At 43.6% G+C, this 27,911-nt stretch overlaps 1 protein-coding gene across 1 annotated transcript in view; it reads right to left on the minus strand.

The window, feature by feature from the left end:
- The window catches only part of slc7a5 (solute carrier family 7 member 5), an 88,141-nt gene that overhangs the window by 19,435 nt on the left and 40,795 nt on the right, over window positions 1-27,911 (minus strand). Inside the window, exons 3-7 of the mRNA XM_041191165.1 lie at window positions 19,140-19,245; window positions 13,039-13,083; window positions 9,873-9,996; window positions 8,561-8,664; window positions 4,441-4,537 (exon numbers count right to left, since the gene is read on the minus strand). Coding sequence (XP_041047099.1) covers window positions 4,441-4,537; window positions 8,561-8,664; window positions 9,873-9,996; window positions 13,039-13,083; window positions 19,140-19,245 — 476 coding nt within the window. The remainder of the gene's footprint in view (window positions 1-4,440; window positions 4,538-8,560; window positions 8,665-9,872; window positions 9,997-13,038; window positions 13,084-19,139; window positions 19,246-27,911) is intronic.

The raw sequence follows: 27,911 nt of genomic DNA on the forward strand, positions 1-27,911 counted from the left end.
GGGTGAAGGGTATGAGGTTGCATGGGTTGGCATGGATGGGGCATGTGGCGAGGAGTGACGGGTGACAGCTGGATGTTCTTTATTATTTCTTCAATCTTTCACACGGTGTCAGAGCACCAAGGCAGGCCTTCCAGCCAGACCTCCTTCGCACCTGGTGCTTCTGCACAGGTTCTGGGGGCGGTAGGCCCGATTTCTGATATAGCTCATCCCCCAGAACAAAAATCCCAATTTCTGGGCCTTTTTTCTCCAGGTTAGGTTTGTGGAGCCGGAAGATGTTGAAAATCAGGGCCATTGATTCCAGTTTTGCCAGTCTATACTCAGTCAAATGCTGTCTTGATGTCCAGGGCAGTCACTCTCACCTCACTCTTAAGTTCAGCTCTTGTCCATGTTTGGGCCAAAGCTGTAATGAGGTCAGGAGCTGAATGGCCCTGGCAGAGCCCAAACTAAGTGTCAGTGAGCAGGTTATTGCTGATAAGTGCTGCTTGATAGCACGGACGACGATCCCTTCCCCCTTCGTTTTCCTGATGATCGAGAGTAGACTGATGGGGCGATAATTGGCTGGGTTGGATTTGTCCTGCTTTTTGTGGACCCTTCTGCCTAATCCCTCTATTCCTCTGACATTAGCCTCCTGTTTACCTCTCTTTTTGCCCAGCTAGTTGGTGCTGTGCCCTCAGCTTCCAGGCCCAACATTCGAATTCCCTTCTAAGCTCTTCTGCCAGTTCTATCTTACTCACCATGTTTAAAGCTATCCTCTGACGAAATCTTTGCTATTGCTGAATGTTCCTTTCTGTATTCCTTACACCTCTGTGAATTGTATAGGGACATTTTCTTTGTTAAAGACACAACACAAGTGTAAATGTTATTGTTATGTATATTGTTGCCTGCCATAAAACTTCTGTACCTCTCCAGTGCACAAGTTTTGGGAAAAAAGGACATGCTACACTTGTATGTAAAGATAACACATATTTCAAACAAATCTTTAATTGTCAGAGCTGCACAATTCCTTTTTTAATTCCACGGTTTTGTTCACAAGTTAGTGAAAGCACAAACAACTGGAGTAGTGATGCATCATCTTATTCAACCAGCAACACTGGTAAATCTCAAATTTCCTCTTCTCTTGTACAACCTCAACAGCAATTTTGCACCCACTTGTTTTTTTCTTGTAATAGCGTAACTACACGATGACTTGACAATGCATTTAGTGCTCCCACTTCGATGAAATCAAAAATTCCAGCACTCTCAGCAGGCCCTGGGGTGGTGTTCTCACCCGACTGCTAATCCAGAAACCCAGGGTAATGCTCTCGGTTCGAATCGCACCAGAGCAGATGCTGGAATTTGAATTCAATAAAAATCTGGAACTAAAAGTCTAATGATGATCATGAAACCATTGTCAATTGTCGTAAAAACCCATCTGATTGGCTAATGTCCTTCAGGGTAGGAAATCTGCTGTCTTCACCTGCCCTGGCCTAGATGTGATTCCAGGCCCACAGCAATGTGGTTGACTCTTAAATGCCCTGTGAAATGGTCTAGCAAGCCACTCAGTTGTAACAAACCGCTAAAAAGTCAATAAAAAAGAATGAAATCGAATGGACCACCCAGCATCATCCTGGACACCAGAAACAATGACGACAATGGCAAACCCAGCCCTGGGTCCCTGAAAGGTCCTCCTTACAAAAATCTGGAGTCCAGTGCCAAAACTTGGAGAGCTGTCTCACAGACTAGTCAAGCAACAGCCTGACATAATCATATTGACAGAATCATACCTTACAGATCATGTCCCAGACACCAGCATCACCATCCCTGGGTATGTCCAGTCCAACTGGCAGGACAGACCCAGGAGAAGTGGCGGCAAGTGGTTTACAGTCGGGAAGGAGTTGCCCTGGGAGTTCTCGACATTGACCCCTGCCCCCATAACGTCTCATTGGATCAGGTTAAACATGGGCAAGGAAATCTCCTGCTGCTTATGACGTTCCGATCCTCCCCAACCCCTCAGCTAATGAAGTAGTTCTCCTCCATACTGAACACCACTTGGGGGAACTTGGAGTAAGCACTGAGGGTGGCAAGGGTGCAGAATGTACTCTGGGTGGGGGACTTTAATGTCCACTACCAAGTGTGGCTCAGTAGCACCACCACAGACCGAGCTGGTATATTTTTAAAGGACATAGCTGATAGACTGGATCTGCTGCAGGTGGTGAGGGAATACCGGCACACTTAAAAATTAGGTGTCAACCTGGTGAAGGTACACCGGACCACTTGTATGCCAAACAGCATAAGCAGCAAGTGATAGACAGAGCTAAGTGATTTCACAACCAATAGGTCAGATCTAAGCTCTGCAGCCCTGCCACATCCAGTCGTGAATGGCAGTGGACAATTAAACAACTCACTGGAGGAGGAGGCTCCACATATATCCCCATCCACAAAGACGGGGGAGAACAGCACATCAGTGCAAAAGGTAAGACTGAAACAATCACAAGTGCTGAGTGGATGATCCATCTCAGCCTCCTCCAGAGGTCCCCAGCATCACAGACGTTAGTCTTCAGCCAATTCGATTCACTCCGTGTGATATCAAGAAATGGCTGAAGGCACTGGATACTGCAAAGAAGATGGGTCCTGACAATATTCCAGCAATAGTACTGAAGACTTGTGCTCTACAACTTGCTGTGCCACTAGCCAAGCTGTTCCAGTACAACTACAACACTAGCATCTACCCAGCTATGTGGAAAATTGCCCAGATATGCCCTGCACACAAAAAGCAGGACAAATCCAATCTGACCAATTACCACCCCATCAGTCTACTCTCGATCATCAGTAACATAATGGAAGGGGTCATCAACAGTGCTCTCAAGCGGCACTTGCTTAGCAATAACCTGCTCACTGACGCTCAGTTTGGGTTCTGCCAGGATCACTCAGCTTCAGACCTCATCACAGCCTTGGTTCAAACATGGACAAAAGAGCTGAACTCCAGAGGTGAGGTGAGAGTGACTGCCCTTGACATCAAGGCTGCATTTGACCGAGTGTGACATCAAGGGCCCCTGGCAAAACTGGAGACAATGGGAAAACTCTCCGCTGGCTGGAGTCATTCATAGCACAAAGGAAGATGGCTGTGGTCAATCATCTCAGTCATCTACAGGAGTTCCTCATGGTACAGTCCTAGGCCCAAACATCTTTAGCTGCTTCACTGACAACCTTCCTTCCTGCATAAGGTCAGAAGTGGGGATGTTTACTGATGATTGCACATTGTTCAGCACCATTCACAACTCCTCAGATACTGAAGCAGTCTGTGTCCATGTGCATCAAGACCTGGACAATATCCAGGCTTGGGCTGACAAGTGGCAAGTAACATTCGCACCACACAAATGTCAGGCAATAACCATCTCCAACAAGAGAGAATCTAACCATCGCCCCTTGACATTCAATGGCTCTACCATAGCTGAATCCCCCACTATTAACATCCTAGGGGTTACTTTTGACCAGAAACTGAACGGGACTAGCCATATAAATACTGTGGCTACAAGAGCAGGTCAGAGGCTAGGAATCCTGCAGTGAGTAACCCACCTCCTGACTACCCAAAGCCTGTCCACCATCTACAAGGCACAAGTTAAGAGTGTGATGGAATGCTCTCCACTTGCCTGGATGAGTGTAGCTCCAACAACACTCAAGAAGTTTGACGCCATCCATGACAAAGCAGCCCACTTGATTGGCACCCTTTCCTCAAAGATTAATTCCCTCCACCACCGATGAACAGTGGCAGCAATGTGTACCATCTATAAGTTGCACCTCAGAAACTCACCCAGGCTTCTTAGATAGCACCTTCCAAACCCATGACTGCCATCATCTAGAAGAACGAGGGCAGCAGACACCATCACTTGAAAGTTCCCTTCCAAGCCAGTTACCACCCTGACTTGGAAATATATTGCTGTCCCTTCACTGTTGCTGGATCAAAATCCTGGAACTCCCTCCTTAACAGCACTTTTGGGTGTACCTACACCATGTGGGCTTTGGCGGTTCAAGAAGGTAACTCACCACCACTTTCTCAGGGCAATAAATGCTGGGCCAGCCAGCGAAGCCCACATCCCATAAATGAATAAAAATAAATAAATAAACAAACCTGGGGCATCTTAATCTGGATCAAATCAAGGGCCAAACAGCAGATATCAGGAACCAAATTGATGGTTTCAAAATAGCTTCTCACCAGGTAGTTTGCCATTTGTGCATGTTACAATTCTGTATTAGTAACTTATAATTGGAATTATACAACATTACTGCGGTTATTTGAAAATCCTCATGTACCCAGTAATGTAAATACACAAGTTGTTTTGAATAATATAACGGGGTTGGTGTTGTACTTTGTAAGCCCATTAAAAAAAATTAAGCAAACAATTGTCGAGCAGCAATTTGTCTCTTTGTTTTCACAGTAAAACATGACCAGGAGTTACTCACCGTAAATATTAATGATGGCAAGGGAGTATAATGTGTTGGGTGAATCATAGACAGGAGACTGGGCAAGTGACCTTCTCGTGACCCCACAAAGAATAACCTGCAATAATAAAAAAAGAACAATTGAGGTTAAAAAAAAACAGGTGCAGCAGGGAAAGCAAACACTTACTGATGTTAAAAGATGAATTCAGTTTCCTGGGAAATGCTGATTCTTGACCCATCCGCATCATCCTCCTAAGCCTCTCCAGTGTCATCCAGCTAGATGGGGCTGCCCTTGTCAATCCACTCAAAGCCAGGGAATCATCTGTAATGGCTTCGCTTCTCACTCATGCACCATTATCTTTGATGTCTCACAAGGATCTAGCCTTGGCCTCTGCTACTTCTCAGCTGCATGCTGTTGCCGACAACATCTTCAGAAAACACAGCAACACAGCTAACAACACCCAAGTTTACCTCACCGTCACCTCTATCAACTGGCCCTTCCACTGTCTCTAATTTGTCAGATTGCTTGTCCAACCTCCAGTATTAGAGGGCAGGAATCCTCTCCAATTAAATACTGGGAACACTTCAGCAATTGTCATCAGACCCTGCCATAAATTCTATTTCCTAGCCACTGACTCCATCCCTCTCAGGCAACTGTCTGAGGCTGAACCAAACTTTGCACAACCTTGGTGTTACAATGACCTCCAGTTGAGTTTCTAACCACATTTCTACTCCCTTACCAAGACTTCCTATTTCCACCTTTGTAACATTACTTGACTTTGCCCTTGCATCACCTCATCTGCTGCTGAAGTCCTCATCCAGTCTTTGTTTACCATTGGCAGGCATGCCTTCAGCTGCCAAGGACTTAAGTTCTGGAATTCCCTTCCCAAAATTCTCCGCCTCTCTTTCCTCCTTTAAGATGCTCCATAAAACCCCTATCTTTGACCAAGCCTCTGATCATCTGCACTGATATCTCCTCAGGGACTCGGTGTCAAATTTTGTTAAATAACACTCCTGTGAGGCACCTTCAGGCATCTTACTTGTTTTTAAATTCATTTTTACAGGATGTGGGTTTCACTTGCTCAGCCAGCATTTATTGCCCATCCCCAGTTGCCCTTGAGGAGGTGGTGGTGAGCTGTCTTCTTGAACAGCTGCAGTTCATGTGGTGTAGTATATAGTCCTGCTTTCTACCCTTAATGTCACCATTAGCACATTCTTTAGCTAATATCGCGACCGTCAACACCCCTTTGTCCTTTTATTTATGACATCTATGGCAATCTCTCCTTTGCCTCCATCTATCACTGGCCCTCTATCCAGCTCCACCTGTCCCACCCCCCCTTAAACAGCTTATATTTCACCACATTTCTATTTCTCTTTAGTTCTGATGACGAGTCATACGGCATCAAAACATTAACTCTGTCTTCCTTTCCACAGATGCTGTCAGGCCTGCTGAGCTTATCCAGCAATTTTTGTTTTTATTCATAGGATGAAGGGGAGGGAAAGAAGGGGCGCTAGAAAAGACAATACTAGGCAGGGGCTGGGCTGATGCAGGTCAATGTATTTAACCTGGTCTCCCTTTAGTGGCCATTCCAAATGGATTACAGTACATGTATCCTACATAAATGTCTAGTGCAAGGCTTGTGCACAGGCTGTTAATTGTATTAAGTCCCGCCATTCGCATGGGTTACGTTCCTGCAAAACATCGCAAAACTGCACAGAAGGAACACACTTTTGAAGGAGATTCATTTAAATAGGTTCCAGCCATGCACGGCAGTACTGGTTTGGGCAGTTACAGTACTCTACAATAACCTGTGCTTCTCTTCACTGAAGCTGTTAGACCTGCTGTGTATACTCCACATTTTTGCTTTTTGTTTCCGATTTCCAGCACTGGATGTTTTACTCGTAACCCATTTAAAAATCACAGTTAATGAAAAATAGAAAAACCCAGGGCCAACAAGGGGTAAAATATATTCTGGAAAATTCCTCTCCAATCCCTTCCCCTCAGGTCACTGAAACCAGCCAAGGAGATGCCATGAACTAAGGATTACAAAGATTTATAAAGACACTTACATTCTGTATTTTGTGATTTCTGTCCTTGGCAGGAACTAATTCTGTTCCCTCTCAAAGTATTCGGAGAGTCAACACCTACACACCAGCCAGAACCTCACTACTCTCCAAGAAAAGACAAATCACCTCATATCCAGTCTATTTCTAATCATATAGTTCAAACTTGTGTTCACTGCTTCTCCCAAATCTATTGACCTGGAACAAATTACATTGTGAGACAAAGCTGATTTGCACATTTGCGAACAGCTATTATAAAATAAAGATCTTTTGAAAATTAATTAATAATTAAACTGATATCTTGGGGTAAGTTAACTGATCCCACACTTGAGCTCTGCCCAAATGGTGTGCCTATAAAAGAATCAGAGCAGAGATTTGGGCCTTTCAAACACAAATAAGCGAACATTGCTCATACGATGGAAATGCGGTGTACAAAGTACCAAGTGCGGGTAAGTGAAAATGAATAAGTAAGCGAATAAGGAAGTTGCGAAAGGCAGGTCCTTACTGTATTAATTGTTTAATGGCGAGCAGGTGGTGGGCATTAATTGGGGTGTCACTTGAACACGTGTAAGGAGACCGGTACTGAAGCTGTGGTCTAGTTGAGTTAGAAACTATAATGTTTCATTCTTCAAACAAATTTTGGACCAAGAAAAGATTGGCTCCAGTGCTACTTTCACCTGCAATAGAACAAGGGCTCCCAGGCCCTTTTGCACTTATTATTTGTGCTGGCTACCATTGTTGCCATTGTGTTGAAAAACTCCTAACTCCACTGCTATAAATCTTGGTAAGCTGATAATACAATTAATCCAGCAGAACTGGATTCTCCACAACTCAGCTTACCAGTGCTGTTCTATTGGGGAAATGAAGCCGTATGAATCTCATGACAAAAAAGGAAGTTGTATCGATATAATGCCTTATCAAATTCTCAGAATGTCTTAAATTGCTTCACAATAAATGGATTACTTTTGTTATATGGGAAAAATGCCAGCCAATTTGTTCCAGGGTCTCATGAACAGAAAGTTAATAATTTTTTTGATGCTTTTGCTTAAAGGAATAATATTGGCCAGGACAAATAGAAGTCAAGGGGTTTCTAAGCCCAACTAAGCAAGCAGACAACTCTTCAGATTAATATCACGACCAAAAGACAACGTGTTCAACAACACAGAGCTCTGAGTACAGCATTGAAGTGTCAGCCTAAATTATGTGGTGAAGTGGGAACTGGACCAACAAACCTTTGACTCAAGAGTCCAGATTACTACCAATTGTACAGCCTGAGTGACCTAACGGATAACCATGCTATTGCAAGATATGCAGAGAGCAAGTTACTTATGAAAAATAGTTTATAACATTTTGGTCTGAATTTTATTGCAAGGCATTTTCACTGCTAGAAGAGAATCAGGGTGGGATCAATGCCAGGAACAGTGAACAAGCACTATTGGGGTTGGAAGATGCAGTAGTGCTGCCCATGATGCATCAGAAGAGGAAGAGCCCAAATTAAAGAGACAGAATTGTTCCCAAGTGGTAAACAAAAATTTCTGTAAAAGGCTAAACAAGGTAATTTTCTGAGGCTAGCAGAGAGGAAAAGGTACCACCCTTGTGCCCTGTCCCATCAAAAAGTGTTCTTGCAGGCTTCCACTGTGACCCCAATGATGACCACTAGTTTACTCTCCAGAAGGCGACAACAATGACAGAAAGAAGGGAATCAGGTGGATTCCTGGGATCTTCCTTCCATGTTTACATGCAATGAGAGATTCTGGAGTCTAGCTATCTAGTTCCCTACAATGGAAGAGGGAGGAAAATCAAGATCGGCGATGGTTATCTTTGTCTGATGTCTCAGCACTCTGCAGTGCAGCATCAAAATATTAAGACCAAACTATACCTAAGATAGTTTAGTTGAAGTGCTTGTTAATCTAATGATTTTGAAAAACACTATTTGCCAAGGAGCTGCAAGAATGGAGCAGTGATTTACCAATCCATATAACAATACGTGACAAGACATTTAAAAGGCTTATTAATATACATGTTTATTAATTGCAATAATGTCAAATATAAAATTACAACATTTTAATAAGGTTACCTAGATGAAGTGAAGAGCGATCCATTGACAGAACCAAAACAAGAGAGTCCTACAAATACAGGGACAATCCAGGCCATCACTCCCAGGTGGATATTACCAAACTCCTACAAAAATAAGGAAAAACACAGTCTTAAAATAAACAAAGAAAACAAATACTGCAATTCAACTTCAGGTTGGAAATAATTCAGCATAAAAGGCTAATATTTAAAGCAATCAATTTAGATTTTGTGCACCTGTATACTTAAATGCTTACTTCAAAGGGTGCTTAACTTGGGCAATACAGAACCAAAATGTTTTCTAAAATAAAAGCAAAATACTCTGGGTGCTGAAGATCTGAAATAAGAACAGAAAGTTTTTTCAGAGAAGAGTCACATTGGACTTGAAACATTAACTCTTGTTTCTCTCTTTCTGCCAGACCTGCTGACTTTTTCAGCACTTTCTGTTTTTATACCAAAATATTTTCATCCACTTTTGACTGTGAATATTGGTTTATTTTACCAACAAAATTCCATGCACAGTGTAGGAGAAGAAACAGAATGAACAGAGTAATTGTGTAGCTAATAGACAGACTCTACCATGCATGCTTCCAACATTGTTCCTTGTCCCAAGAAAAAGGATATTTGACGAGTGAAAGCAGAAAACAACCATATCACCTGACCTCATAGTTATAGAAAATGAAATTCCCTTACAACAGAATCTTAAAAACAAGTTCCAGACACTGGAATAGAAACTCGGCTTTGTAGTCACATGCCCTAAAAAGTGCTCCCTGTCTGCAAGTTACACAATCCAACAAGTTATGGAGATATCTAAAGTGCAGATTATGCCATTCTTGAAGAGAACACATTCAGGATCCATGCAATGAATCAAAATGCGGATTAAATAAAAGTGGCAAATATAAAGGCACTTGTAAAAATAGCCAAACGCATCCATGTCCATGTTTTGGAAAGTTTGAAGCCATGCTAAGGATTAGTTTTCTGCAAACATTGTGGGCAACGTGTCAACTCCTTTGTGGGTTATCAAATTTACAGGAAAAACAGAATAATTTCTGTGAAACAGAAAAGAAAAATGCTACTTATATCTTGTGCAGTATACACCCACCCAATCTCCAGGATTCATATCTCCTGGTCAGACAATCGTGATGAAGCCGTGAAATTTCATAGAAGTAATAAGAACAATATTAATATTAATAGCTAAATGCAGAGCCATCGACGTCACTTGCAAAAAAATTGGCAAAACTACTTAGTTATATATGTCACTAAAATCATGTTTCAAACTAATGGATGCTCATGATCATTCAACTGTAATCACTTACCACAGCAACAGCCTGTGTCTGTAGCATTGACTCAGGAGACAGGGTAGTAAAGTACGCCATATTGGTCAACACATAAACAACAGTCACTATGGGCATGGAGATGATAATAGCACGAGGCAAATTTCTGAGGAACAATAAAAGATTATTAATGGTAAGAATGCTAGATGAAAATTCACATATTCACAAAAATCTATTGATCTTTTTAGAGCAGCCGGCACGACAATCGCTTATTGTACAGTTCTCACAGCTTGGTTATGAAGCACAGGCGTGTAATATTCCAATGGTGCAGCTTGTATTGCACAGACTGCACAAGGCAAAGATCCGAGACTTTAACGTTCAGAGTTACATTAATAAGCAAGGGCCCACAAAAACGCCCAGTACAGTTTTTGCAGCAAACAGGAATGGTTTAGCTCTTTTCGTAGAAGGAATGTTATTTTATTTGATCTTTGAGATAACTGCCTTTATTCAATAGCTTTAAAGCCAATGATCATTTACAGCGTTTTCTCAATCTGTTCAAAAACCAAGTAGGCTGAGGTATTAAAAATCAACTAAGAGGTTGGGGAACTGAAGGAACCTTTATAGTAACAGGAAACATCACTGATTTTCAAGGACAATTACACTGAGTTGTACTTGGTTCTGGAAATAGATGCATAAGTAAGGAAGCTATGCCAAACCTTTAAAAATCTCCAGTTAGGCCTCAGCTGAAGTATCATGTATAATTATGGGCACTATACTTCAGAAAGGATATCAAAGCTTTGAAGAGGGTACCAAGAAGGTTTAACAAGATGATATCAGGAATGAGGGACTCCAGTTATGTGGGGGAGAATGGAGAAGCTGAAATTGTTCTCTTAAAATAATCAGCAAAAGAATTAGGGGGGAAAATGAAGGGAAGTTTGTCTTCATGGAGAATTGTTAAGTTCTGGACTGCACTACCTGAAAGGGTAGTGGCATCATCAGATTTCAAAAGGTAACTCCATACGTATTTCAAGAGGACTCATTTGCAGTGTTATGTAGAGAAGACTGTGGGGGTAGGACTAAATCGGTTGGAACTTTCAATGATGGGCTGAATGGCTTCCTTCTGTGCTTTAAAATTGTATGATTCTTCCATGAAAGTTCTCAGACACTCTGGGCTTAATCTTAACCTAACCCACCCATCCAGAAATTGACAACTCTGGTTTATATCCTCTCTCCTGATTTTACTCTTCATTTAATATTGGATTCCACTGGTTTCCCGCCCCGCAAGTTAGGTTAACATTACCCCACTGTATTAGATTCCAAACAGGAGAACATTAAAAAAAGACAGCTTTCCAAACTTCGATCAGGGCTTAAACAAAGCCACAAAATCTTTATGCTTATGTTTAGGACATGCTTTAAGACACTGCTAAACTATTCTTTCTTTCCTAACTAATTATCAACTTATATAATTATAATTAGTTGACTCAATTAGTCCAAATGGTTGGCCTTGTTTAGTACTATAATTTATATGGTGGTGATGCTTAGCTTGAGTGATGTCTAAAGTAAAAACTACAAATGTCCCAGATTTTATAGTTTTAATGACAGTGAAACTGCCAGCTTTCACTAACATTATTCTGTGAAACTGACAGCATCTTCTCTGTTGCATGTTAAATTTCATGGATTTTCTTTCAGGTTTGTTAATGAGAGGTCAATTTCTACCTTAATCCCTTGCGTATAACCTTTATTTTGTTTTCTGCAAAATTAAGTGAACGATAAAACCAGCTTATTAAGATCCCTACAGCCGACACCAGAATGAAATTAACATCGGGAAAGGCGAAATCCATGACAAGAAGATTGCTAGATCTCTGTGGGCAGCTTTCTGAGGTCAGTGGCAAGCATCTTCGCTCTGCCACTGACCACAAACTCCAGGCCAATGTTACATTCTGAGTTTAACAGGAGGTGGCAGTCAAGTTATTCAAAAGATCAATCTGCTCAAGAATTAGGTGTGGTCAAGTCCAGTCTATGCTTGAAAACCTTAAGTATTGCTCTTTCCAACAGTATGTACGACAAGTAAACAAAGTTTACATGTAGGAGGTGCCAATCTGTTTTCAATCATCTTTCTGGATCAATATATTACCCAGTCAGGGGAATACACTTCAAAATCTAAATCAATACATGATTCTCCAGACTGTAAACTCAATGCTGCACAAACTGCCATTGCAACATTATTTTTTAGACGCTAAATGTTCTTAATTATCAATATGAATCACTGCAAAAAGCCAACATCAGTAGCATATTGCCAGGATAGAGGTTAATTCTGTTCCATTTCAACTAATGATTTGACTTAGTCCTGCTATTTTTGACAGGACTGTGAAATAATTGTCAGACACAGATTTCACTTTTTTTAAGTTCCAATTTGACTACCTGGCAAGAGATATATTTAGAATGAGAAGGTGAGCAACAGCTTCATCTAAGATTTAATGCAGCTGAAGAGCAACATGGGGGAGAATTTTCTCTTCGTTGGGAAGGTTGGGCGGGAGCGGGTGTGGCACCATTTTACGTGGGGGGGTCAATTAAGACCCGCTGAGCAATCCCTGTGTGGGTGGGGGGAATAGGCTGAGTCGGAGCCTGCGCCCTTTCACATGCATGTGCGCTAAAGAGCACAGAAATCTCCCTGAGGCACAGATCAGTTTGAGTTTCAAAAATTTTAAGAAAGAAAGAAAAAATTTAGGACATGTCCGCTCAACTGCCATTGCAACATTATTTTTTAGACGCTAAATGTTCTTAATTATCAATATGAATCACTGCAAAAAGCCAACATCAGCTGGGACATGTCTATGAATTTTAATGAAAATCTTTATTTCCCTTTTAAATCATTCATGAAACCTCTTCCCACCCGTGGATGAGGTTTCATGATAAATGCAAAGGGCTCTTCGCCTGCCCACTAACCTTAAGGTTGGACAGGAAGCTATGTTAAGTGGTTTAATTAGTTTTTAAGTGGCCTTAATAGGCCTTTGACAGTTCAGCGGGTGTGCAGCCGACTCCGGTGCGTGCCACCGAACTGAAAATCGGAATGACATGAGGTGACGTCAGGATGCACGCCCAACATCACCACGCGTCATCTTAAATGTTGGAGAGCGGGCTCCGCCCTCGCTCGCCGAGCCGAAGATTCTGGCCATGATTTTTAATCCAGAAATATTGCTGCACTCACCTAAATGGTTCGATCATTTCTTCTGTGACAAAATTCAAATAATTCCTACAATGAAAGAAAAGTTATTTAAACTTCAACAAATGTAATTCCGACAAGATAAAACTAAAACAAAATTATGTGCATAATGGGGTAGGTTTTACAAATTTGCTGTCCCAAAGTCAAACGGCACATTCCAAAGCGACAGCCGAGTTTTAAGATTAATGATGTACTCCCGGATTTCCTGAGCTGACCTGTCTGAAAGTTGCCATTGCTAGTAAGGTGAGAACACAATGGCAATTGTGGGAGCTAATTAAAACTACTAGAAAGACTGCAATAGATACTCAGTACTCAGCTGCTTTCTTATTTACTAGTGAGAAAGGGTTTGTTCAAATTGCTATTACTAAGAGTTTACTCTCTACAGTTGGGAGGTTTTCTAAATCACATCAGAAAGGGTGGCACCTCGGCTATCTTGGATTGAACCTCAGACAAGGAGCAACATGACCAGCAGCAACAGCCTGCTGTTGACAGACTTGCAGCTGGACATGAGAGAGGAGAGCGATGTAGGTCACAGGCGGCAATATCCTCGACACAGGATGTGCAGACAGAGGCTGTGTTTTCTTAACTTATCGGAACAGCAATGTTTCAGGAGGTGCAGGGTATCATGTCAGATAGCCAAAGGCACCTGTTGCCTCTAAGAAGAAGTCCTGCTCCCTGCCGGACACACTTTAGCAGTGGCTGCCAAAGTAACCAGTGCCTCAACTTATTTACATCTGAATGCTTCCAGGGCCTTGCTGAAGGCACATCCAGGATCTCTCCGTCAATGGCCCGCAACTACATAGTACAGGATGTAAGGGAATTATCTGAACTTTGCCTGTGATGATATCGGTCAGAATGAGTAAGCGCTCAGGTTTGCATCTCCAGCTGGCTGACAGGTACAGGGGGCCATCGAACTGTGCAGATATGGTAATCCATGCACTCCTAGTTCAACCAGGGGTATTTGTAAACTGCAAGGGTTTCCACCCTATCAATGTGCAGCTGGTGTGCAATCACAAAAATATATTTCTGCAGCTATGCGCAAGATTCCTGGGGAGCTGCCATGGGCAGTCAAAGCTCCCTAACCGCTTTGAACCTGCAAGCAGACTTAAAGAGTGGCTGCTAGGAGACAAGGGTGACCCACTTCAAACTTGGCCAATGACACTCATCAGAAACCCGACCAAAAAAACCCAACTTCGCTACAATAAATACCACATGACCACCAGGTGTTTAACTGGGTGAGAAGCCATCGGCAAGCTGAGATGTAGATCAGATGCCGAACACATCTGGAGGTGCCCGTCAGTACGCACCAGCCTGGGTCTCCAGAAAAGTTGTGGTGTGCTGTAGCTTTGAGGTTTGGAACTGCAAATGGAACAAGGTGCAACCTGCAGATCATCTGTGGGTGATTCTGAGAAGAATGCGGAAGAAGTGGAGATGGAGGAAGGTGATGAAGGCAATGCAGCACCCAATGCTCATATTGATGTCCGGGATGTCAGGGATGTCTACACTAATTTAAGGTCCAATTAGCTACCACCACTAACATCAGAACCACATGGAACGCCCACTCTTCCCACTATCCCACCTCCTGTCATTTCCAACTCAAAGCAAACAACCAACCGCACCCTGCACATCCCATCATTGGTTCTCATTAATTCATGTCATCTCATTCAACAAGCAAATTAAAAAGTTGCTTGCCACCCAGCGACTGAGAATGGGCAAGAGGCAAAAGTAGTGCAATAACATTTATATAATTCTGCTAAAGAACAGAAATTTCTCAACATAACATTTCCTCATAGCCCATGTCCATGCTTTCGTGAAACTAGAAATTTAATTCTTCCTTTTTTTGAAACCGCTCCTATCTGGTGCAACCCCTGTGATTTCAGCAGAGTGAGAGGCAGACTGCTTAGATCCTTGCTCTGACCACTGAGATGCTCCTGGCCAATGTCCTCTGGCCCACTCCATCTGCACCTGAGCAGGGGCAGACATGGCCATTGAGATTCAAGATAGCATGTTGATTACTGATTGAGGAGGGCTGGGAGGGCAATGGATGAGAAGCGGAAGCACTTGGAGTGAATTTCCCACTTCCATGTCTCCTTCTTCCATCATCTCTTGCATGGGCCAGCCACACTTCACTGCCAAAACCCTGCTGGAGAACAGTTTGGTGCAGATCAGTGCGGCATTACAAGGCCAAGGATTAGGTGCCTGATAAAGCAAGCATGAACTCTTGATTGTTGTGTTTGAGTTTCCATGGAGATTGCCACTTTATTCATGCAAGGCAGCATCATTGTGATGCCCTCAGACATCAGTGTGCTTGGAACATCTGTCGGACAGTTTCTGTTGTTCCTCAATAACTGCCCTTTTCATTCACAGTCCCCAGGGTTCAACATCTATGTCCAAGTGAGTAGAGCTTGTGGTGGGGGGGGGGAGCCCTCTTATGCAGCCTTTCAACTGCTGCCTCTGCCATCATCATCTGCTCTTGTACACTTGTATAGTGTAAGTCACCAGGTGAAAACACAAGTATCTGTCTAACTGGTCCCACTGAAGTCTGAGCATTTGAGGTGGTGCATGTAAGCATGGCTCCTGTGATGGTGGATTCTCGGAAGGAATGAGCTTGTCTTAAGAATTCATTGTCTGCCGGGTCTATGGATTCATGCAGAGCCCGTGAAAACCCTGGCGGAGAGAATAAAATAAGAATTAATGGAAATATGTTAGAAGGCAAATATGATGCAACTTATCATTATGAAGATCATCATGGGAAGAAATTTCCGCCGGTGAGCGGGGGGCAGGGCCCGCTTGCCATCACATTAAATGGCGCGTGGTGATGTCAGGCAGCTGTCCCGACGTCACCGCGCATCATTTAGATTTTCAGCTCGGCGGGCACGCAGCTGCACGCTCGCCAAACGGCCTATTAAGGCCATTTAAAACCTAATTAATTCAATTTAATGAGCTGCCCATCCAACCTTAAGGTCGGTGGGCAGGCGAAGAGCCCAGGTGGCATTTGCGTTTTTCATGAAACCTCATCCACGGGTGGGATGAGGTTTCATGAAGTGTTTAAAAATCTAATAAAAATTTATGCGTTTATTCTTTGACATGTCCCAGCTCATATGATAGTGTCACATGAGGGAACATGTTTTAAAAGTGTTAAAAATCTTCACTTAAAACTTTATCACTGAAACAAATCTCCCTGAGGCACCTCTGTGCCTTGGGGAGATTTTTGTGTTCTTTCGTGCGCATGCGCAAAAGAACCCAGGGAACCTCTCAGGGAACGCACGCACGCACGCACACACACACACACACACACAGTGCTCAGCACTTCCAGGCGAGCATCACGCTGGGCTGGCCTAAATTGGCCCGCCCACGTAAAATGGCGGCGAGTCCCCAATCGGGGGTGCCAATCGGGTTCGCGCCTACCCCCCGCACAACTCCGCCCCAACAAGGGGGGGGAATTTCTATCCCATATTTCACTCCCAGCAGAAATCAAAACAACATGACTGAGTGTTATGTGACATGTGAGTCACTGATATTTAATTGTGTCACCAGAAAGCTGGGTGGTTCTCATCTGTGACAGCCAGGGATGCTAAAATACCATTCATTTCCAGCACTTCCTACTCTGCTGTTGTTAACTGGGTAACCGTGGAGCACCAGCTCCGGTTCTCCCCCTTTCCCTAGTTCTGTGCTCCCTTCTCCTGGAACAGGGAAAGAGCCGATCCATAAATTATGGCAATGGCATACATGTTCACCCAGTGGATGGAGAGCAGCAGTGTTGGATGGTAAGAAAAAGGAAAGACTTGCATTTACTTAGCGCTTTTCATGACCACAGGATATCTCAAAGCACGTTACAGCCAATGAAGTCCCTTCTGAAAAAAAGTGTAGTCACTGCTATAATGTAGGAAATGCAGCAGCTAATTTGAAGTCCGCAATCTCCAAGCAGCAATATGATAATGATGAGATAATCTGTCTTTTGTGATGTTCATTGAAGGGTAAATATTGGCCAGGCCACCAAGGATAGTTCTCCTGCTCTTCTTTGAAATAGTGCTATGGGATTTTTCACATCTATCTGCGCAGGCTGATGGGGCCTCAGCTTAACATCTCGTCCAAAAGATGGCATTTCCAACAGCGCTGTACTCCCTCAATACTGAACCGGAGTGTCAGCCTTGATTTTTGTACTCAAGCCCTTGAGTGGGGACTTGAACCCAGAACCTTGTGATTCAGTGGTAAGATAGGGATGTGAAGAAGTGCATAGAAAGAGAAGGGTTTGCAAGAGTACGTAAGGAGTGTTGTGACAGAGTAGGCTTGACAAGTGAAGGGGGAGTGGTGGTGTGCACAGCAGCATGTAGCTAAATGTGCAACTGTACCACCTTTCCTGAGCTAGTTAGGTCATTAAAGTGCTTCCTGCACTGAATCCAGGAACAGGGCACAATGCTCCTGCAGATGATCTCGTAGGCCACCTCGGGTCATGCCTTTTTTGTGGCAGCAGCAGATTTCTTTAGTCCATTGCTCGGGAAGAGTATCTCTCTCCGGCTCCTCACTGGCCCCGGCGTACATCAAAGGAGGTGTCACTGAAGCGAGGCACAGCCTTTGAGCATCCTGAATCCATTATCACACCTTGTCTTCTCATGCTTCCAATTTCAAACTCCTCCAATTCTGTCTTTGAATATGATTGTTTAAATACCAGAGTTGAGATTGTGGCAGGCATCTCCTCATTACACCTGCTGCTGCACATTCAGCGTCAAACCCAGAGGTAAAATTTTAAGAGTTTGTTGCATTAAAATGCCACTGACAGATGTACTAAACTTACTTCCTGGTTTCCCACATGACTCTGGAACACCAAACACCACCCTCCATCCGTCCAGATCCAACGTGTCTCGGAATCAATATCAGGGCTAACATGTCAAGTTGATAACATTTCTTCAGGGCTAATGAAAGTTTTCAAACTAAAACTTGTTTCTCTCTTCACAAATGCTGAGCATTTTCCAGCGTTTTCTGTTTCTATTTCAGATATCTAGCCTCCAACTTATTTTGGTTTTTATTTTAAACATTACTGCCAAGCTCTCCACCAAGTCACCCACTGCCCTAACTTGGACACGTATCATCATTCCCTCATCTTTGTTGATCAGCATCTTGGAATTCGGTGCTTAAAAGCATTGCAGGACAATCACCACAAGGAAAGCAGCTGTACAAGGGAAATATCCGTAGAGGGTTGAGCATTGCAAGTGGCCTTGCCAGCAGCACTCACATCCCAACAATAAATAATTCTCAACAAGGGCAGAGTTTTGAACACCAGCGACACATATCAGGAATTCAGATAGGGAGATTAGCAGGATATGCTGGTTTTTGGATGAAATATCCAGTCAGACCCACTGATCTCCCTGCCGGAATTCTTGATGAGATGTGCTCCTGGCATATGAAGCTCTACACCAGAATTTGTAAAATATATCCTTAAATAACAGGACAAAAATGACAAAGAAATGGAGATTAAGCCCATAAAATAAATAAATCTGATAAGAATTTTTAGCCACAGGAAAAGATCACCGTACCAAAAGCCCTTTCAAAAATAGAACATTTTTTTTATCCTTCAATGCCGTCACTCTCCAAAAATGTGGCTAACTTTCTTTCAAACCCAGCTATAGCATCTGCTTCAATTACTTTTCTGGTAACTTATTTTACAACTGTCGAATCCTGGGTGAAAGAGTCTGATTTTTATTTTTCCTCCTAAATTCCTGACTGAAATCTGAACTCCTCATTGTAACTTTAGTAGATCGATTTTTGTCAAAGTAGCGATTTCAAGTCATGTTCAATAAAATGATCTACAAAAGATTCTAAGGCCAAACATAACATTCCTCTTTCAGTACTTTTACAAAAGATGCCATTTATAGCATTTTTGAGATTGAAAACTCATCACTTCCCATTGTTAAACTCGTTGGGGAGATGAAAAGACTGGTAGAAAATGCTGAGATTTACTTGTAATCTGAGTGCAGTAAATTTGCTAATGGCCCGATCAGTTCTCTGTGGGAGCAAAGCGACATTTGTGTAAAAGGGTTGCTTAAGTTAATATGAGGCTAATTACATATCACATCAAACAGCCTCACCAGCCACCATACGCAAAGAGGCCACTGTAAACTGCCAACACTGCTTTTCCGACATCTGTGGTTGTCCCTTCAAAGGCCCGGTCTGGTTTCAAGTTTGGAGTGTCTCCTGTTTGGGAAAAAACAACGTCCAAGATTACTTTTGAACAATATAGTTAAGAAGAAATGAAGCTACTAAAGAAATTATGAATCTATGTAAGAAATATGAAATTCCTCTATTATTTTAGGGTAAGGATTTATTTTAAATCAACTGATGCCTCTGCTGAAATAGCAGGGAGGAATGTGCGGGGAGCATATTAAGCTAGTATTGCAGAGAGGAATTTAACAATCACTGAGGCTTGGATGTTAACAAGGGTGGTTTAACTCCACAGCATGTGCCTTCTGTCACTGACAGACTCCCCGCCAGAAGTCGGCCTAATTGACAGGCTTGGCTTCCAGTCAGAAGGGAAGCACTCTGGAGCAGGTGAGACTCATCCGCCAGCCCAGGGTGGGGTGATTGTTGATAGAGGTGGTGCTTGGGAGCCAGGGGGAAGCACGCCTACTCTTCGTGGTCCACAAGAAATGCTGTAAATGTACTTACCTTCTCCTTAAAGCTGTACTTGCCTCACTTCAGCTATTGGGTTCCCCATAAAACCTACCTCTTTGGTTATCATCCTAATCTCCCCTTATGTGGCTGCGAGGCAGATTTTGTTTGATATTGCTCCTTGAAGCACCCTGGGATGCTTTAGTACGTTAAAAGGTGGCACATAAATACGAACTGTTACTGTTAAATTGCCAACCCACCTCCTGGGAGCAGACTGGCTGCCTGCCCTTTGCCCTGACTCCGTAATACCCATGTGGGTGGGTAGAAAGCAGGTTTGGATTTTTAAAATATTAACATCTAACCCAAAGGATTTGGATAAACAGGAAACGGAAGACTAATCATCACAATATGATGTTGCCATATCTAACAGCCCTCCATTCTTACTGTTAAGCTAGATAGCCTCCCTCCCAGTGTTGCAAAACAACAGGACCCATACCACAGGGTTGACTTTCTCTCTTGGGCAGGACTTTGAGTGTACAGTGGCCTCTGGGGTCATCCAGTCCTGCCAAAAGTCAATGGACTTATGGCTGGGCCACCAAATCTCCCATGGCAGGTCCTGCCAAGGTGGTCCTGGAAAATCCCGGCTGCTTTGTGATTTAAGAGTGGCTGGCCTGTGAAGCAGATAGGCTGCATTAACAGAGGGGCAGCAGACTGCAGTGTTAAACAGGTACACTATGGCAGTACACAGTCAACATTCAGGCTCGAGAAGAGGTACCCCTTGTTTGGGGGGATAGTTGGGTGATTCCAGTGTGGCAGTGGCCCAGGTTGGTTTTTTTGGAGCCCAGATCAACACTGCTACCCACTAAACTGGATAACAAAAATTTAGCTTCTGGGCACATCTAAAGCTGGACAGCCAATTGGAAACTGTGCAATCAGGTTCCAATGTGCACCATATTAAAACGGCCCGTCATCTGACTCAGTCAGCTGCTGCATCCATTCAGCAGGGGGCCTTTGGAAAATATGAAAATATAACTTTGGCCATGTTGCTGGTGGAACAGGGATGGCAAGTCATGCCACCATCACCCCCACCCCAACCCCCAGCCAATTTCTAGGACGCTATCTTTTCTATCTTTTGTGGGCAGTTGGCTACAACATCTCCCTCCATATTCGTGCCAAACTGCAGGACTTTCCTCATCGTGCTAACTTTCCAGCACCCTTAAATTCATGCTGCCAAAGACCAGACCATCTTCCGTAATGCAAAAGCTGAGCACTTGTACCTTGTTCTCCAAACACAAGATCTGCCAAGCCTCAGGCCTCCCCAGTTTTGTCTAACCCCATGAACCCCTCGTCCAGGGTCCTAGATTCCAGACACTTACCTTTAACCTGGAACATCTTGGTGACTAGTTTGATACAGATTTTGTGCATTTTAAAAAGTGATAAAAATTAAATATACAGATAAAGGAACCAGCAGGATCCTCTGACTGATGTTAGCTGTGCTCCAGGAGGTCACCAAGTGCAGATAATTAATTCAATGTTTGCAACCTGGGATTTTAGTACACTGATAAACTCCTGAGGAAGTCTCTGAGCAATTGGATTATGTTAAATGACAAATTAACAAACAATAAAAACACTGTTGTAACACAAGCTAATCAATTTAAAATATGGTAAAATATTTTAAAGAGAACTTTTTCCATTAACTGTGCTTTGAATTTACTGATGAATGAGTAAAAAGGCAGGTTTAATTCATCAATTCTTTTGGATAAAGTATGGTAAATTGCTAGAGTCTTTATGTAGATGTTAAATTCTCCGCTTCCCGTCTCTCCCTAAATGGTCTCCATTTCCCATCCCCTTTCCTAAAGGTGTTAATTGACTTCACAGGCAGCAGTATCGTATTTTGATACCTCATCCAAATGGGAATTTATGTGTGAATCCTGATGGTGAAAGCATGTGCACAATGTTATTTGCTTCACATTTACACTCCAGTATCAGAACTGTAAGACTTGAACCATTTGCCCTGCTGATCCTTTGTTTTTACATAAATGTGTTAGTGAGGAGCTGGGTGTGCACCACCAGAGAAGTCACAGAGATCTGCTGTAACAAGCTTCAATCACATCTGGGGCAGTAGAGTTTCTTCAGTCATTCAGGCAGTGGGGTACAAGCACACCCCTCTGCCAATGTGAGCCACTTCAATCAATGGAAAATCAAGAAAACCAGGGACAAAAACATCTGGATTTCATAAACAACCGGGCTGGTAGAAAGGAACTATGGGGAGAGATCAAATTAAGTTGTTCAAAAACAAAAGAAGAAGAAAAATGAAAATAGCAGCATTAAAAACCTGGAGCTAAAATCTGTTCTGGGTTAACATCAACTAAAGCTTCGACAGCACCTTCCAAACCCACGACCTGCACCACTCAGAAGGACAAGGGCAGCAGAAGCATGGGAACACCATCACCTGCAAGTTCCCCTCCAAGCCACACACCATCCTCACTTGGAAATATATCGCTGTTCCTTTACTGTTTGACTGGGTCAAAATTCTGGAACTTCCTCCTTATCAGCACTGTGGGTGTTCCCACACCACATGGACGGCAGCGGTTCAATAAGGCAGCTTACTCCCGCCTTCTCAAGGGCGATTAGGGTTAGATAAAAATGGCCTAGCCAGCATCATCCATATTCCTTGAATGATTACACACAAAAAAGAAATTCTTTCAATCCACAAGTATTAATGCATTGTCTAACTTGTCCTTGACAGAACAACAACTATTGTCTTGTCCCTTAATGCGTTTGATTTTAAAAATGTTTTTTAATGTGACTTGTCATTAAATCTGCATTGATATAGTATTGTACCATCGATAAGGACATAAGATAAGAGCAGCAGTAGGCCCCAGGTTTGCTCCATCATTCAATAAGCTCAGGGGTAATCATCTATCTCAACTTCACTCTCCTGATATAATAATCTGACATTACATTTATAACCTATGAAAATGCAGGGCAGAGAAATGAATTCTTTAATGGCTAAAATAGGTTAACATCATTTGTTGCCCATGTACCAACCCACTGCATCTTTCTTTAATGTTCTTTTACTAATACTATTACTCCTATGAGGTGCTTCTTCAGTGGCTTCATTATAACTGATGGAACACTGCTGTTGTTCAAGTGAGAATCCTTTGAGATATACCCAGTTGGTGGCCTTTAGGAGCTCCAGCTTTAAAGGACTTGGCTGCTGCCAGGGCAACCTGATTCAGAGGACTTCCCGACACTATGACGGATATTGGTTTTGAGGGCTAGTGAGGAAGCATGATGTCATCATCATGAAAGGGGGCAACATGTGCCACAAGATCTGCCATAGAGCTACTGCTCATTACTCCTGCTGATCTGAAAATGAGTAGCTTTCAGGAGATCAGTTGAAGCACCTAAAGCCCTTATCTTTGTCGTCCCTTGTCCATCCAAGGTGTTACAGATGTTGGAGCCAACAATCTGAATAGCTGCATTTTGACCTACCAATGAACCAACACAAGCTGATGAAACAGACACCTGGAGCCCAATTTCACACCCACAAAACACTTGTACAAACCTTAAAAGAGCTGATATCAACTAGTTACATTCATCTTACAATGTTTCCCAGGAGACAAATGCATAAGCAAAGTTTCGTTTGGCTATAAATCAGTCTCACCACAGGCAGCTCCAGCTCCGAGTTTTAAGATCACAGAATCACAGTGCAGAAGAGACCCTTCAGCCCATTGAGTCTGCACCGACACGTGAGAAACACCTGACCCACCTACCTAATCCCATTTACCAGCACTTGGCCCATAGCCTTGAATGTTATGACGTGCCAAGTGCTCATCCAGGTACTTTTTAAAGGATGTGAGGGAACCCGCCTCCACCACCCTCCCAGGCAGCAAATTCCAGACCATCACCACCCTCTGGGTAAAAATGCTTTTCCTCACATCCCCCCTAAACCTCCTGCCCCTCACCTTGAACATATGCCCCCTTGTGACTGACCCTTCAACTAAGGGGAATAGTTGTTCCCTATCGACCCTGTCCATGTCCCTCATAATCTTGTACATGTCGATCAGGTCGCCCCTCAGTCTTCGCTGCTCCAATGAAAACAACCCAAGTCTATCCAACCTCTCTTCATAACTTAAATGTTTCATCCCAGGCAACACCCTGGTGAATCTCCTCTGCACCTCCTCCAGTGCAATCACATCCTTCCTATAATGTGGCGACCAGAACTGCACACAGTACTCCAGCTGTGGCCTCACCAAGGTTCTATACAACTCCAACATGACCTTCCTACTTTTGTAATCTATGCCTCGATTGATAAAAGCAAGCGTCCCAAATGCCTTTTTCACCACCCCACTAACATGCCCCTCTGCCTTCAGAGGTCTATGGATACACACACCAAAGTCCCTTTGTTCCTCAGAACTTCCTAGTGTCTTGCCGTTCATTGAATACTTCCTTGTCAAATTACTCCTTCCAAAGTGTATCACCTCACACTTTTCAGGGTTAAATTCCATCTGCTACTTATCTGCCCATTTGATCATCCCATCTGTATCTTCTTGTAGCCCAAGACACTCAACGTCACTGTTAACCACCCGGCCAGTCTTTGTGTCATCCACAAGCTTACTAATCCTACCCCCCACATAGTCATTTATCATGTTTATATAAATGACAAATAATAGGGGACCGAGCACAGATCCCTGTGGAACGCCACTGGACACTGGCTTCCAGTCACTAACGCATCCTCCTGTCATCACCCTCTGCCTCCTACAACTAAGCCAATTTTGAATCCACCTTATCAAATTACCCTGTATCCCATTTGCATTTGCTTCCTTTATAAGTCTCCCATGTGGGACCTTGTCAAAGGCTTTGCTGAAATCCATATAAACTACATGCACTACCCTCATCTATACATCTGGTCACCTCCTCAAAAAATTCAATCAAATTTGCTAGGCATGACCTCCCTCTGACAAAGCTATGCTGACTATCCCTGATCAAACCTTGCCTCTCCAAGTGGAGATAGATACTCTCCTTCAGAACTTTCTCCAATAGTTTCCCTACCACTGACGTGAGACTCACTGGCCTGTAGTTCCCTGGCTTATCTCTACAACCTTCTTAAATAGCGGAACCACGTTAGCTGTTCTCCAGTCCTCTCGCACCTCCCCCGTGGCCAGAGAGGGATTAAAAGTTTGGGTCAGAGCCCCTGCGATCTCCTCCCTTGCCTCTCTCAGCAGTCTGGGACACAAACCATCTGCACCTGGAGATTTGTCCACTTTTAAGCCTGCCAACACCTCCAATACCTTGTCACTCCCTATATCAATTTGCATAAGAACCTCGCAGTCTCTCTCCCCAAGTTCAATACCTTCATCCTCATTCTCTTAGGTGAAGACGGATGTGAAGTATTCGTTTAACAATCTAGAGATGTCCTCTGGCTCCACCCATAGACTGACCCCTTGATCCCTAATGGGCCCTACTCTTTCCCTGGTTATCCTTTTCCCATTGATAAACTTATAGAATATCTTGGGACTTTCCCTACTTTTACCAGCCAGAGCTTTCTCATATCCCCTCTTTGCTCTCCTAATTGCTTTCTGAAGCTCCACCCTGCACTTTCTGTACTCCACTAATGCTTCTGCTGTTTTGCTTCCCTTGTACTTGCTAAAAGCTTCTCTTTTCCTTCTCGTCGTATCTGGTCATCCATGTTTCTCTGGGCTTGTTACTCCTTCCTCGAGGGAACATGTTGAGTCTATGCCTTCCCCATTTCCTTTTTGAACACCCCCCTGCTCCTCTGTAGATTTCCCCACGAGTAACTGTTCCCGGTCTACCTTGGCCAGATCCTGCCTTATTTTACTAAAATCCACTCTCCTCCAATCCAAAACATTTTTTTGCAACTTGTCGATTTCTTTGTCCATAACAAACTTAAACTATATCATGTTGCTATCACTAAAATGCTCGTCCACCACCACCTCAGCCACCTGTCCGGCTTCATTCCCCAGAATTAGGTCTAGCACTGATCCGTTCCTTGGTGGACCCTCTACATATTGACCTAAAAAGTTCTCCTGTACACATTTCAAGAAATCCACTCCATCCAAGCCCTTACCACTATGTTTATCCCAATTAATGTTGGGAAAGTTGAAATCACCTAATATAATTACCCTATTGTTATTGTTTTTACACACCTCTGCGAATTGTGCACATATTTGCTCCTCAATTTCCCGTTGACTATCTGGGGGTCTATAATAAGCACCTAATAATGTGGCTGCCTCTTTTTTATTCCTAAGCTCTACCCACAAAACTTCATTCAATGCCCCCTCCAAGATATCATCGCTCCTTACTGCAGTAACTAACTGCTTAACTAATAATGCAACGTCTCCTCCTCTTTTACTACCTCCCCTGTCTCGCCTGAAGATTCTATATCCTGGAATGTTGAGCTGCCAATCCTGCCTTTCCCTCAACCATGTCTCAGTGATGGCTACTATATCACAATTCCACGTTTCAATCCTCACCCTTAACTCATCCGCTTTACCTGTAATACTCCTGGCATTGAAGTAGAGGCCATCCAGCCTTGCCTTATCCCCTTGAAGCTTAATGCAGCTGCATTCCCTCTGACTTGATTATTTTTCTGTATTATGAAGTGTCCCTATTCTGCTAACATTCTGTGTCTCCTCCCCCTGCCGAATTAGTTTAAACTCCTCCCAACAGCACTAGCAAAGCCGCCCGCAAGGATGTTAGTCCCGCTCTGGTTCAGATGTAGACCGTCCCGCTTGTACAGGTCCCACCTTCCCCAGAAACGGTCCCTGTGATTCAGGAATCTAAAAACCTCCCCCTTGCACCAACTCTTAAGCCACGTATTCATCTGCCGCTATTCTCCTATTTCTCAGCTTGCTAGCACATGGCAATGGGAGTAATCCAGAGATTACAACCTAAGAGGTCCTGCTTTTCAGTCTACTGCCTAACTCCTTGAATTCTTGATGCAAGACTTCATCCCTCTTTCTACTTATGTCATTGCTACCAACATGTACCATGACCTCTGCCTTATCACCTGCAGCCGTTCAGTGACATCCCGGACCCTGGCATCAGGGAGGCAACATACCATCCTGGAGTCACGTTGACAGCCACAGTAGTGCCTATCTGTTCCCCTAACTATAGAATCCCCTATTACTATTGCTCTTCCTCCCTTTCTCCCCTCCTGTACAGACAGGTTGCTTGTAGTGCCAGAAGCTTGGCTCTGTCCGCACTCCCTGGAGGAACCAGCGCCCTCATCAGCCTCCAAAATGGAATACCGATTTGCGAGCGGGACCCCATGGGACTCCTGAACTACCTGCCTGTTTCTCTTGGACTGCCTGGTGGTCACCCATTCCCTTCCATCCTCAAGTCCCTTCATCTGCAGTGTGACCATCTCTCTAAACGTGCTATCAACGATGCTCTCAGACTCATGGATGCTCCACAGTGTCCCCAGCCGCCGTTCCAGCTCTAAAACCCGAGCTTCCAGGAGCTGCAGCTGGACACACTTCCTGCACACATGCTGGTCCCGGGCACTGGAAATGTTCCTGGCTTCCCACATGGAGCACAAGGAGCACATCACAGCTTTGAGCTCTCCTGCTATGACTTATCCCTTTAAATTAAACCTTTTAAGTCAATTACTCTAAGGCCCTTCTTTCCTGATCCTCGTTACTACAGAACATACAAACTATAAACCACAAAAAGACCTTAAACTATAAGCGATTAAAGTAGTAAATACCTTACCCACTACTTACCAGTGATTCCTTTCCCTTGTAGCCTCTACTACTGCAGCAGGGCAAGGCCCATTCTCTGAAGATTTAAGAAGTTGGATAGCAAGGAAAAAATGTAAAGATTATGAGGAGGATTTTTGGGTTGGTGGGCAGCCGCGATCGTTGGCCCAGGTGCGGCCAGGGAACGGACCACTGCTGGAGAATTGTGTGCTGAAAGGCTCAGCGCTGCCAGGGTGGAGGCAGGAGGAGGGTGGGTGCTGAAGTCAGCGTGGGCACGGGGGCGCACGGAATAAAAGCTCCCTGAAGGCAGAGAGCTGCCTCAGGGAGCTGAAGAATTTAAATTCAGTAATAACAGATGTTCAAATCCAGGAAAAAATGCCCACGCATCAGAATGAGTCACCAAAACATATGGATGCTGAAATTTGTGTCCAAACACTTTTATCTTTTTTTAATAAATCTCGGAAACCTCATCCCGCCCTTGGATGAGGTTTCCTCAAAAATTCAAAGACCGCCTGGCCGATTCGC

The sequence above is a fragment of the Carcharodon carcharias genome, chromosome 7 (assembly GCF_017639515.1).
Source record: "Carcharodon carcharias isolate sCarCar2 chromosome 7, sCarCar2.pri, whole genome shotgun sequence".
NCBI lineage: Eukaryota > Metazoa > Chordata > Chondrichthyes > Lamniformes > Lamnidae > Carcharodon > Carcharodon carcharias.